The 13,356-nt window shown below is 42.5% G+C and overlaps 1 protein-coding gene and 1 non-coding gene across 2 annotated transcripts in view; one reads left to right on the plus strand and one right to left on the minus strand.

Annotated features, from left to right (window-relative positions):
• Nucleotides 1-12,635, minus strand: part of Nt5c (5' nucleotidase C) — a 39,897-nt gene extending 27,262 nt beyond the window's left edge. Inside the window, exons 1-7 of the mRNA XM_077657820.1 lie at nt 12,395-12,635; nt 11,830-12,002; nt 8,430-8,504; nt 7,352-7,407; nt 5,604-5,694; nt 3,214-3,342; nt 1,182-1,239 (exon numbers count right to left, since the gene is read on the minus strand). Coding sequence (XP_077513946.1) covers nt 1,182-1,239; nt 3,214-3,342; nt 5,604-5,694; nt 7,352-7,407; nt 8,430-8,504; nt 11,830-12,002; nt 12,395-12,605 — 793 coding nt within the window. The 5' untranslated portion in view covers nt 12,606-12,635. The remainder of the gene's footprint in view (nt 1-1,181; nt 1,240-3,213; nt 3,343-5,603; nt 5,695-7,351; nt 7,408-8,429; nt 8,505-11,829; nt 12,003-12,394) is intronic.
• Nucleotides 12,636-12,999: 364 nt separating this feature from the next.
• Nucleotides 13,000-13,071, plus strand: TRNAE-CUC (transfer RNA glutamic acid (anticodon CUC)). Its single transcript has one exon. It is a non-coding gene; the product is annotated as a tRNA-Glu (tRNA).
• The last annotated feature ends 285 nt before the right edge of the window (nt 13,072-13,356 follow it).

Here is a 13,356-nt window from a genome sequence, read left to right on the forward strand (position 1 = left end):
CAGACAAATGACATCAAGGAGCACGCAAGCAAGACCACTGTCAACATGCTTGCTAAATACAGTGACACCAAGCATTCCCTACATCCCCTTCAACTACAATACTGCGGTGCAAGAAGCAGTGCAGATGACGCCATTACCATTCTCAGTGCTATGCAGCAAAGCGCCCCCAAAAATGACAATCTGAATATCACTGCCTACCTACTGTACACAGATCAAGCCCAAGAACTCCCCCAGCTGTGCATCGAAGACCAACACTGTAATCATGCTAAATCTGTGACCCTGAATGGATGAGGCACTTACTCAGTGGCAGATAAGTGAGATCAAGTGAAAAACATCCGCACTATTATTTTAGACAGTAATGACTAGGCAAACTGTACCATAAAACTGTTGCTGACACCCTCTCAAAGATGTTCTCTGATATACCCTACACACCAGAAGTGATGTATCTGCTCAAACTGCATTTTTACCACCTGGACCTACCTGTTCAATTTCGCAGTTCACTCAACACTTCTTCACCTGAAAAGTTATCTTATTTCGTTCAAAACATAAAGCCAATGCTCCCTTCAAAAGGGGAAATGGAGGTTGAGGTGGAAACGAGTAATGCAAAGTGTTGCTATGTTTACCCTATCAAGCAATACTCTTTGTTGCCATCCAGTGCATCGTCCTACTTAGTCTGTTTTGCCGAACAGGCTTATCATCCCCTGTATGTCTACACAGCGCAATTAGTTTGGTTATGAAGAATTGTGCAGTCATGCAGATACAATTCTGTGATGACGAGGAGTGTTCATGAAGGACACATGAGTGTTTGGAAAGTTCTTTGCCATGGGAACAGCAGAACTAGACAGCTGCAGCCATTCTGGTTCCAAGAATTCCAGGAATGGTTCCATTCTGGTTCAGTGCTGCGGCCAGAAAGCATTCTTTTCTCTTGGAGACATAAGATCGCCAACAAAGTTTATTTTTGATGCCTTCATCCAACTGCCTGTCTTGCTATTGTCATGAACAGCTGACAATATCTAGATGCATTACACAGTGGCAGAACAGTGCTTCATAATTGTGCTAAAACCACGAAGAAATTCAATAGCTCCTGTGAATTTAGCTTCAGGAAGGAGTACGCTTACACCTAAAAAAAGAATATATCACAGTTATTGTAAACAGGCAAGCAACAAACAAGGGGCACTTACAAATGTTTGCTTCAGTGAGTGTGTTGTGAATCACAGGGTGGATGCTTGAAATGGCATTCTAATGAATACAAAAAGACAGGAAAACAAATTTTTACTAATATTACTTTTCTGATAGTTGACTTTTGTCCACCACACTTGAACACATTATCCAACAACTAAAGAGATATACGTTATGCAACATGCAAATATATAAGAGGGATGTCCAGTGAATTTCACTTCCTGGGGTAAACTTTCTTATTAACTGGGAGAACTGAAAAACAATACACAGCCACTATCCACTGCCACTGGAGACTATACCAAAAAATGATGTGCTCCTGTGGAGCAGGACTTTCCTAACTTTCAATTGAATGTATCATTTTTCAATTCCGTCACTGAACAAAGATACAAGACTTACTGAACCTGCTTTGTAATAAAAGAAAAACATCCCTGTTCCTCACAGTATCCTGCAAAGGAAAAGCACTGACAGCCAACAGGCTGCAGGCTCTGCTGCACACTGCTCATACATAACCACACACTCGAAAAACATCACCGAGCAGTTTTTAAATTTATGTATTACCACACAACACCCATAACACATTAATGATAAATAAGGAACTATTTAAATAAGGTATGTCACTAAATTTAGAGAGCTGATGCTAAGGAGTGCATTCACAAACGCCAAATAGTACACTATGCAATTGCGCGCGGTTTGTTTTGTGCCAGCATTACACGTGTGTAGTCCCGACTCTTTTGCAATAAAATCCTTCGGCAACACATTGTTACAATGGCACACATTTACATTAAAATCCCCAAGCACAACACATGAAGTGTCATGGGCCAATAAAATGCAGTCTTTGCAGCGAAAATTCCTTGAGCTGGGTTTTAGATGTATTGAGCAACAAGAGGGCGGCAGAACATTAGGTGGGCAGATGAGATTAGGAAGTTTGCAGGCATAGGGTGGGCGCAGGTGGCAAATGACAGGGTTAATTGGAGAGACATGGGATAGGCATTTGCACTGCAGTGGGTGAACTGAGGCTGGTGGTGGTGGTGGTGAATTTGCCATACTCAGATCCTTCCCAATGTAAATTAAGTGCTGTGCCCACCACAGATGACTAGCTTCAGACCGCTTGCTCTTGTGGGTGACTTCTTCCTTGGCATCCCACACTAATTTTGGTGGCATCGAGGCTGCATCCCCACTGTGGCTTTCTACTCTGTCCAGACTTTGTACATGTGCGCATGCTACATTCCTAGATTAGGCTGGAAAACATTTATTTCCATGAACAACCTGGTTAAAAGAAATGTGGCAGTGACCCACCTCCTCTCTGCAGAGGTCAAGGCTAATCATGGCCAACATGGCCAAGCCAGGCCAAGCACACTAAGCACACCCTTTTCTACTATGTCGTTATCATCGGTTTCACCATGGCAACATTTGCTCCTTTTCTTTTCAATCTGCATGCCTTGTATCCCTAATGTCAAAGGGCCCCGCAATAACGCATCCACCCAAGCTGACTTTTTCTCCTGCCTCTTCACCACCTCCCTGGCAGCTTATGCTGCTAATTATTTTTTTTTTCTCTTTTTAGATCCTCTTCCTGCCTTCTCGCTACTCCTGCGGCAGCGTCTTATTCAGTCTCCCCTGCACACACCGCTCCTATACCCAAGTCCTGGATGCTGTCAGAGGAACAAACACGCGTCTTTCTGGTTTTCCTTGCCAAGAATGGCAATCGGCATGATGGAAAGCTGCAACAACATCTACAAAAAACAGCCATCATCCAGAATATTAGCAAATGAAACCATACACTGCAGAATGGCCACTTTATTAGAGTCAGTATCACAACAGTGGCATACAGACATAGTAGATGAAGCTAGATCCCTCACCATTCATCAGTGTGGTCTGAAACAGTCTGTACTACAAGTCGAAATCAGTTGTGTATCGCAAATGGAAGTGCCATGCATGCCGCAGAACACAGTATATATACATATATAATATATATATAGTTTTTCAGCACACCTCTGAACAAAGAATCTCCAATTACAGTACATTTAGCATACTCACCTGGATGTCGAAGAATAGAATCTCTGGATTGTAGGCAATGTTATGTCGCTCGAAGTACTCGGTCACATTGGACAGGAGGCATATTTCAGGAACAGAAAAGAGATCATTCAGTTGCTTCATGCGGGCATCCTGCACAAAAATAATTGGCAGTGCACGATGAACTAGGCATACTTTGCAACATGCCAGAGACCTAAATTTTAATATAGAAACACATTCTTGGCCTCCACTTCACACTGTCCATGTACATGTCCGGATTCTGAACCCCACTCATTGGTTTGCTAGTGCTAGGGTGCCTTGATGCCAGCTTCACTTTCTAAAATTTATCAGCAATAAGACTTCGATGCCTGGCAGCAGTATTGGGCTGTTTCACGTCTCACAGATAAGAAAATGCTGTTTTCTAAGAATTGGTGTTGCTAAATTCAGGCTGTGACCACATAACAGCAGAGAAGTCACCACCCTGTTTTCTGCCGATTTTCACTGGCTCTGGTTGGTATCACCACTTCTTAACAATCAACCTTTGTTAAGTTGTATTATTAAATCAGAAGTGCATTCTTGGCCTAGGCGTTGTACTCATAGCTTGCAAAAAGCAGCTCGCTTTTCCGTTCTACACTACAATCGCTGTCACCAAGTGAGACGCACGGTCAAATTCAAATGCTTCGGAATGCCTCGCACAGGAGTTAATAGCAGTTATTTGGAAAGGAGCAATAACAGCACTTCTTATACAGGGTGGTCACCTGGACCATAGCTATGAAGAAAGTGATGAGATGAGGGAGAGGTACAAAAAGAAAGACGGGCAACATTTATGCTTGCTCTCATCGAGTTTCAGGACAAACAGCACAGCATAAGCGCACTAATTTTTTTATTTTTTTCTTGCGTTCAATATTGTGCGAGATGCCTCTACACTGGATTTGGCATCAGTAAGCTTCAGTAGAACGAAGACCTGCTGAATTCTTTTCTAATAACATGAACTACATCAAGAAGCATTAAGAAAAGTTGTAACTCAAACATTTTCAGAACGTAGTAATTCTGGAAACGAAGTCTAGCTCCCCTTATGGAAACTAAATAAGCTAATTAGGAACCACTGTTACTGAGACTAGTATGAAATAGCATGGTATGGCAAGTGAGTTAAATGTCCCGAAAATGCACTTGGGCCGAGGGACACCATAGTAGATGGCTCCGGATTGATTTCGACAATTTGGGTTTTTTTTATGTGAACTAACATTGCACAGACCATAAGAGTTTTTGCATTTCATCTCCATCAAAATGTGGCCACCACAGCCAGTTTTTTTGTGCTGTGAACTTGGGCTCAGCAACTGAACGCCAAAGCCACCGAGCCACCATGACGGATGCAAGTATAAAACAAGTTTTTTTTCTTTTCTCACACAATCAGGCCATTATTGCGAATCGTACAATTAGGCACCAGAATTATAAGTACAGATCACATATGAAGTGATACCTGGCCCCTCTGCGCTCTGTTAGGCAGGCACCTCAATGTCTGATAACACTACAGTTACTGCAATAGGCATAGGAAAAGGAATAAATTAACGGCCATTCATTCTTCTTACGCACCATGTTTTCTTAAAAACTGCCACTATGGCCATGTTAACAAACAGACATGATGTCGACCAAGGAATATTAATTGCCGCATGCAGTCGGGGTACTATGAAAAATATTCATTTAACACATAGCAAAGGAAGCTGGCATTTTATATATCCTGTGTATTCATTCAGACTGAAATAAACGCATTTCAAAGCGTTTCAGATTTTTGTAGAGATAGCTACATTACGGTAGCATTTCGAGCCTTCAGCGTGGTTGGTCAAGTGGTGCGGAGCAGCTGCCGGCGGCGTGGCACCGTGGCTGATCACGTGTTTGGTCACGTGACCAAGTTCCACTTGGCCAGCTGTAGCTATCATGTCACTCCAGGTTTAACCAGAGCTAAACCACCGCCATTTTTTTTTTTTTGTACGTGGGCACTGCTCAAAAGATGATGCTTGCAAAACCTTTGTTTTTATGGACCGCACAATTAAGGCAGTTCGCTGCAGAGAGATCGAATGCATTGAACTTTAGGAACGCTTGGCAAAAACTAACTAAAATATTTCGTAGGCTCGAAAATTTTGTCTATGAAATTTCATTATTACAGAGCCCAACTTTAATGTACTCTGGAGGCCAAGCACAAAAGGAGCTCGTGTGCAATAAGATGCCAGCATAAATTATAAAAACTTCAGGTGGTCTAAATTAATCTCGAGCCCTCCACTATGGCGTCCCTCATAGCCCATGTTTCGTTCCAGGATGTAAAACCCCCCAACTTCTACTATACAAAAAGGCAGTAAGCAGCACTTTTGAAAGGCAGCCATACATTTTACTTGTTGAAAAAGTCACGCCGCACTTACTCGCTCAGCATTTCCACGAATCATGTATTGCGGGATGTACGAGCCACCATAGATGTTTATCACTTCTTCTCTGCTGAGTGGTGTGAGGCCTCTGAAATATTCACGGCACAAAACATCCATCATGTCTTTTTCTTCTGAAGTGAAAAGCATCAACTAGCGTCAGCAACAGTCAGCAGTTGTGGCCAGTTAAAAAGCACCAGAAAATAGATTAAGGCCCATAATCTGGAAATGTCAGCACAGTGGACATGTCCACTGTGGTCCACACTGACCAATCAGAGCCCCAATTGCATACATGATGTCAACAGCTGGCATGTCTTTCCTGTGATGTCATCTCTGCTGAAACTGCACTTGCCAATGCAAACAACAGTGCAGATGCGAATATTAAAAAAAACTTGAGCCACACTGTAAATGCCTGCCATTTATATTAAAGTGCTCGGAAATAGAAACAGAAGGCTGTTTCATTTAAAGGCAGCCGGAGTTCATACAGGAATAATGTGATCTAAGGGGGCGGTGGCAGCATCTGTCGTTTTTGGGAGCAGTGAACGCACTTAGTTTGAGCCCCGCCCCTTTGGATATGCCCGCTTAGGGAGCACTGCATCCATGCCTCTATTATAGACACTTCTATCATCAGATGAATTCAGTCCACTCCAGGGAAAAATGGCCTTGCTCAGTGGTCCCTCATCAGCCCTGCACTGCGTCAACATTTCTCTGCACCTATCAAACATGATCTGTTAGCGTGGAGGGGATTTTAGCCATTACAGATATTAAATTCATGGTCTGCAAAAAAGTGAATATTTTTATGAAAACCTCTGGGATACAGTCTTGTTACTTATTTCCTCTTAATGTGCTTGGAAACACTCTGATACCAAGCTGGCGTAGGCAGAAAGTGTGCTGGCTGTTGGGTTTTGCTGCTACAGCCAAATTATGTGGCCTGATAAATTCACCCCCCGAAAAGCCATTGTTTCAGAGCGCAGTTCCCAATAATTACTTACCAGTCATCCCTCATCCCTATTTCTCACGGAAATGGATTATGTCCCAATGGTATAGAACCATGTAAACGAAGAAGGATAAGGACTACATAGAACTGAATGTGGGGAGGTGCTAGATTTCAGCTGGGAGCCAGCTATTCATAGAGAGTTAAAACACTCTTGCACACCCATATTGCTGAAGCCACTGGACATAATGAACACATAGGTGACCGTTCATAGTCACACTCCATTGCCCAACACGCAGCCCACATTCTGTACTCCATACACCCAAATTCCTTAGTGGATAACACCACAAATAGAAAGCTTATACTACACTTGTTTTATTTTGATGACTACAATTTTTTTCTGAAACTTTTCTTGGCGATCTGAAAAGAGAACTTTCTCAGGACACACATGGTATGAAGTTGCTCTTGCATGAGCATGCACTGCAAATAATAATCAGCTAGATAGCCCCACCAATGACTGAACTCCTGTGCGGCATTCCCATGAACTCACTGCAACCTACCCCACATATCAGAGCAAGCATTGATGGGATGGTAGGTGCTTCACCAGTGCCCCCAAATTTCACACCATGCTCATCTTGACACAGCTCACATATATCATGTGAGGGGAAATCGATAAGAAATAATGTCCCCCATCGTTGCTGTCTCTAACTTTTACTTTTACACCTCACAGACCGCTCCAATTTCAATGAAGGCTCCAAGTTACAGAACTAACAAAAGAAAAAGGCCCACAGCTGGAGCATATTGTGCACCATACCTGTAAACGCTGCAGAACTGTATCTGGTGGAAGAGGTCCATCTTCATGAGTACGCCCTAGTAAAATAAACAAGAGCTTTTTAGTGTACGAGATTGTGTGGAGTAAATGTTCCACTTGGTCTGTGCAGTAGTGTCCGCAGAATCTGAGCAGCTTTACACGAGGCTTCCAACAGCACTGCATTCTTCTCTTAGTTAGCTACCCAGTTAATTAACTTTAGAAAAAATTATGGCAAAGCACAGGCTACACAGAATGAAAAAAAATTTATCAATGAACGACAAAGGCGCTTTAAAGTGAAACCAGGGAAAACTTTATTCAATTTTTGTTCCCAGTAAAAATCAATTGTACGGCTGTTTCTGGCTACCCTGATGTTTTTTTGGCAGTGAAACATGCATTTATTGACGAGGAAATTGCTTTTACGAGTGAAACAACTGTTTTTCAGCCACTCAATTCGTACTGACGATGTCAAAAAAGATTCCATGATCACAGAGTGCAAGTGAATGACAGTATAGGCTAGCCTCAGAGATCCGTCAAACACTGCCTTGACGTCACCACAGTTTGCTTGCGAGAACGAAATGGGCAGTGGCAGCAATAGCTGCATGTCATTATTTTAGTCTTTCCGAGCTTATAAAAAGCCCATTTGAAGAAAAAGCAGCATTTTGCCATTAGAAAAATAAAATATAAAGGCAAACTTCAACTTTCCCTCAGTGTCCCATCAAGAAACAAACAGAGCTCCTACAATAGCATCTTGGTTAATTAGGCACACACATCAGGAATCTTGGAAAGAATGCACTTCTCGACTGCATCTTTGTTTTTCTTTGGCCCAAAATTGCAATCTTTCTGAGCGGTTTATGGCGTACGCGTGAGCTACACTCAGCACATTTCCAGATCTTTCTACAGCTTTCTTTCCACGGCATAATCTTGAGAACAAAGTGATATGAAGCACACTGTACAAAAGTCAATTACATTAGGTCTTTGAAGAACCAAATGTCAGGACACAAGGAATTTCCCATGAGTGCTGTACTGCAAATAATTAAGTCTATGTTTTTTACAACACAAGAAGACCAACTATTGCACTCACTTTCTTGATGTCATACTGGAGGCCTCGAATTGCAAACCCAGGCCTATACTCCAGCTGGGCAATGTCTTTTGGATACTGTAAAAGAGAAAAAAGAAAGAAATGATGTAGTAGAACCACGAAATGAAGAGCTTGAGACAAACTGGAGAAATTAGTGAGGAATGATTCACGTTTGCGAGTCGCGAAGGACATGTGAGCGGCTGTCACTTGCAACCAGGAAGCACCTTCACAGTACCTATGTTCCCACTTGCAAAGACGACCCTTTGGTCACCTTTCCAAAGGGTTTCCTTCACAATGAGAGTTGTCAGTCTCGACTGTTCTGGCAACAAGAAGCCGGATGTGGCACAAGCTTCCGTTTACTTCTGAGTTGCCGCAGATTGGCAAGTAGTTTGCAACCCGCAGGAAATCGAGTAGCATGCAACTGGCCTGCGACTAAAATAGTCAAAATAAAATGAACAGTTCCGAACAAAACAGTCGCACAACCTCTGCAACTCGCAAGGGTGAATTGGGCTTCAGACTACACATAACATTTGTAATTTCACATGCTTTATTCCTAATGTGATATTCCCCATGTAACAAATAGAATGAAGTATCAGATGAGCCTAATCACTGGTATGATCTCACGTGATGCTCCATACTCTTTCTCGTCGGATAGCGAAGTGCTCTTTTTTAGCTGTTGTCACCTGCTTAGCGCTGTTACTGGGTTTAGTAAGTCCCTCCCCTGCATGTAAAGACACTGGCGGGAAACTATGCAGAAGCACCATGACAAAGGGTCGTGTTGCGGCTACTGGGACGGTTCAGCAGCAGTTCCACTGCAGCCATAAAACCGAGACCACGTGATGCCCCCCCTTCTGACTCAACCAAGAGCAGTAGCTTTGCTACCAAGATTTCAGTTTTTCGAAGAAAACTTGCATTTGTGTTTTTTCTTTACAGGTTCATATCAATTCTGTTACTTTTTTCTAATGGTGATACCACTGCTTTTCATATTAACAGCTCTAAGCACAGCCATCTGTATCTTACTTACTGAAAACAGGCAGCTCATGCTGACAAAAATGCCAAGATAAACTGTTAGTGACTTCTGACAACACAGGATTACTACATTTCATCATGGAGAAAAAAAAACAGTATTTCATCCAAAGAAAATAATATTCGCCGAAAAAAAAATGAAAGCTATGCTCTGAGGTAAACACTGAAAAAGACCGCCAAATTTTCAAAAAATAAAAACAGTTACTGATAAAGCTAAGATAACCAAATAGCATGCCATGTATTGCAACAAGAAAGAGTGGTCGCAATGAGCAGCAAAGGTACCAGCTGCCCTCTAGTGATGCTTAGATTTTTGCGTGTCAAAGCCATAGTGGCATGCTGTACTCAAGGGCTAACCTAACCTAAAGAGTGCTTTCCAGTGATGCTTAGATTTTTACATGTCGAAACCCTGGTGGCATGCTGTAGTCACGGGCTAACCTAACCTAAAGAACCACATGGAGTTCTTTCGCATGTGCTGAGACCTCAGTATACAAGTGATTTTTCATTTCACATGGATCGAAATGTAGCCACCATGGCCAAGTCCAAACTCCCAACCTTTCGGTCAGTAGTTGAACAGTTTCGTAACTAACTGAGTCACAATGTCAATTATGTTTTTTCTATATCTGCATTTTAGAAACTAATGAAAGCTCACATCCAGGTGCTAAAGTCACCTCAAACAGTTCTTAAACAATAAATAGCCATGTTCATGGTTAAGATCACTGCCCTTGTAAGGCATACCTTTCACTGCCAACAATGTAGTGGCTTCCCTACTACAGGCATTTTAATGCACAAAGAGGGGTGTCACTGCAGACATATTTTTTAACAGAAGCAGGACACGACAGCTAACTATATGTTTGAATTTGAATTTTATGAGTATTAAAGCAATTCCACGAGTCATTTACAAAAAAGTTGTCTGTAACATCACGGAAGAACACCGTCTATTAAACAAACTTCTGTTTTTTTAAGAGAGCCTTGTTTGTGCACCACATCAGTGAGGAAATATACTGAAAAACCACTGTGCACAAATAAAGAATATTGTGCACAGAAAAAAAATATAAATACAACTGGCAAGGTTTGTTTTAAATCTAAATAAGGTTCAATTAGAAAGGTTGTAAGCCTAAGAGCAAATATTAATTAGTTTTTTTCCAATGCTGCCAGAGTAGCCATTCACTTAGTTTAGTTTATGGGGGTTTAACGTCCCAAAGCGACTCAGGCTATGAGAGACGCCGTAATGAAGGGCTCTGGAAATTTTGACCACCTGGGTTTCTTTAACAGGCACTGACATCGCACAGTACACAGGCCTCTAGAATTTCGCCTCCATCGAAATTCGACCGCCGCGGCCGGAGAGCCATAACCACTCAGCCACTCAACCACTCAGGCTTACAGTATTTTTCACAGTTGCTGCTTTTAGTTACACTAATGAGCACACTTGGTGCCAGGTTTCTCAGTTCTCCTGTTTTTGCCATGATAGCTTTCTTTTAGGAGCACTTGGACATGCCGAAATTGACTACTGAGAAACATTGACAAAATTTAGTTTAGAGAAATTATAAAGTAATGACACGTAGTTTAGATTTCATTATCCCGTCAGTCTGAACCTGGTCAAGTGCTCTGCTAACAAGCATGACACAGTTAGTTCAGTTTCAGGCAATGCAGCCTTTAATGAAAAAAGCACCTGTGAACTAGGTGTGTATAGAGAACATTAATCGCCTCCAGGCAGTCTAAACTAAACCACATGTTACTTTAAAATAGAAGATGTTATGCACCTTTACCGTTTACTTTTCTGCACTTCCTCTTCATTAAAGATAATGACAGTTCATGTTACGACATAAGATACTTGAGCTCCCATCTGTTCTGTTCATTACTAATCTTCTGACAGTACACGGATAAGACATGCCAAGAATGCCTTCGATGCAGTGATGCAAAGGAACCACTGGTGACACAAGTTAAATCTAATAACCACAGCTGACAATAAGCCGCCTTATGCACACCGCAGAACTCTGTGCAAAAAACTGATACCTAGACGCTAACTCTGAACACCAACAAAAATGCTAGCTTCACACAATGCGAAGCCATCTCACACCAAACTTTTACAAATGAAAGAAGAGTGTTCGTTCACTGGCTGCATACTTTAATGGGCACCGGTATCTCTTAAAACTTCACATTTTAATCAGCCTTCAAAATAATGCCGGCAAAAAAAAAAAAAAAATCCGTTAAGCCTCTTGCCCTAAAAAAATTTGCCGCCACGATGAACTAGATGAAATATGCCCCGTCCAACATGTGAAGCACGCATGCCAAGGAAATCGACACTGCCATTACTGCCCATTGTATGCTCACTGCCAAGGAACCACGGAACCTCACAACAAAAAGGATATGGTTTTACCTTGAACTTATTTATCAGCCAATCTCTGCCAAGGTCGTAAATGAGGTAGTGTAGCTTTTCAGTGTACACGGCCAGCGTGTAATCGTAATCGAAGCCATACACTTCGATCTGCGATATGTCCAGTTCATTGTTTGCGAACACACCGAAGGGGTTCACTTCCGGGGTCGGCAAAGCTGCAATGAATAAACAAGCAGTAAAACAATTCGCCGTAAATGCAAATGGAAACACAAGAACGACAGCACGAGAACCGGACTGGAGTACATACAATAGCTAAGCACGTAATGTCACCGAGCAGCAAACTGCTATGACGCCTTTTACCATCTCTTACTTGTCAGAAGCCGTGAACACAATGGTAATCGCACCGCTTGTCACCGTCGTATCTAAAAGGTCAACGACTCGATAGCACGGGAAGAGTGGAGTTGCTGCGTACTAAAATACGCGCAAGCTGAATAGCTAGGCACGAATAATCTCGAAAGAGCAGCGCTTCACTTTTGTAGACATGTGTGAAATAAGAACACCGGAAAAACTAGGTAACTGACCCAGTCAAGCTGGGCAAACTACGCACCCTCACACGCCTGCTTGGCACTCAAGTACTTTTCGAGAAGAGATGTCTGTGAATAAACGCCACCCTCGTCTAACTGTTCGACTCCATCCCTCGAAGAACGCTGAATGCTCCTGGCCGCAAATACTGTTTGGTTTAACTGGCTTTGCAACACAAAGGTTGCTCTTTTCACGTTGCTTACAGCAGATCTACACAGCAGACGACATGCCGCCATGATTGCGTTTGACTTTGCCGTGACAGGGTGGCCAAGCTGCTAATCAAGTGGCGCGATTCCGACGGTTCGGAAGCCCCTTGAAAAGTTTGTATTTATACCGGCCTTAGCCCCTTATCTTTAGCAGCCACCTGTATGCGGGGCAGAAAAGTCGAAGTCGGGAGTTCGTTAAACATAGCACGCAAAGGTTCAGAGACGCGCAACAGGAAAAACTGAAAAATGCTGAATGCCACATTGAATATGACGCTGGGTATCAAATTACTGCTTTTTTTGTCTATGAATAACATGTTGAAATGTAGGATTATGTTATATGCAAACAACAATGACAAAATTTAAAAGAACAAAAATTTGTAATATATATGCTATATAAATAAAGTACATTGCAGCTTCTTCCGTCTCCGGCATGGTCTAGTGGTTAGGATACCTGGCTCTCACCCAGGAGGCCCGGGTTCGATTCCCGGTGTCGGAACTCATTTTTTTTTTTTTTTTTTTTTCGGTGTAGCATTGCATTCGAATATGTTAGCTCTTCCCGATACGAGGGTTGGCTAGCGAACTAAATAAAGCGTCCCTCCCTCAAGCCACCGTACTCATACTGCGGTGTGAGCGCAATACCGTATTCCTACTGCGCCACTTGAATATCGCACTGAGGTAGTTCACCTACTTCGAAGTTGTCGAAAATGAACTTGGGATTCTACGTTCGCTGCGTTGGTTGGTTCGCAGCATGACAGCACGCGATCATGTGCTTTGAATGGCT

This window comes from Amblyomma americanum, chromosome 3 (assembly GCF_052857255.1).
Source record: "Amblyomma americanum isolate KBUSLIRL-KWMA chromosome 3, ASM5285725v1, whole genome shotgun sequence".
NCBI lineage: Eukaryota > Metazoa > Arthropoda > Arachnida > Ixodida > Ixodidae > Amblyomma > Amblyomma americanum.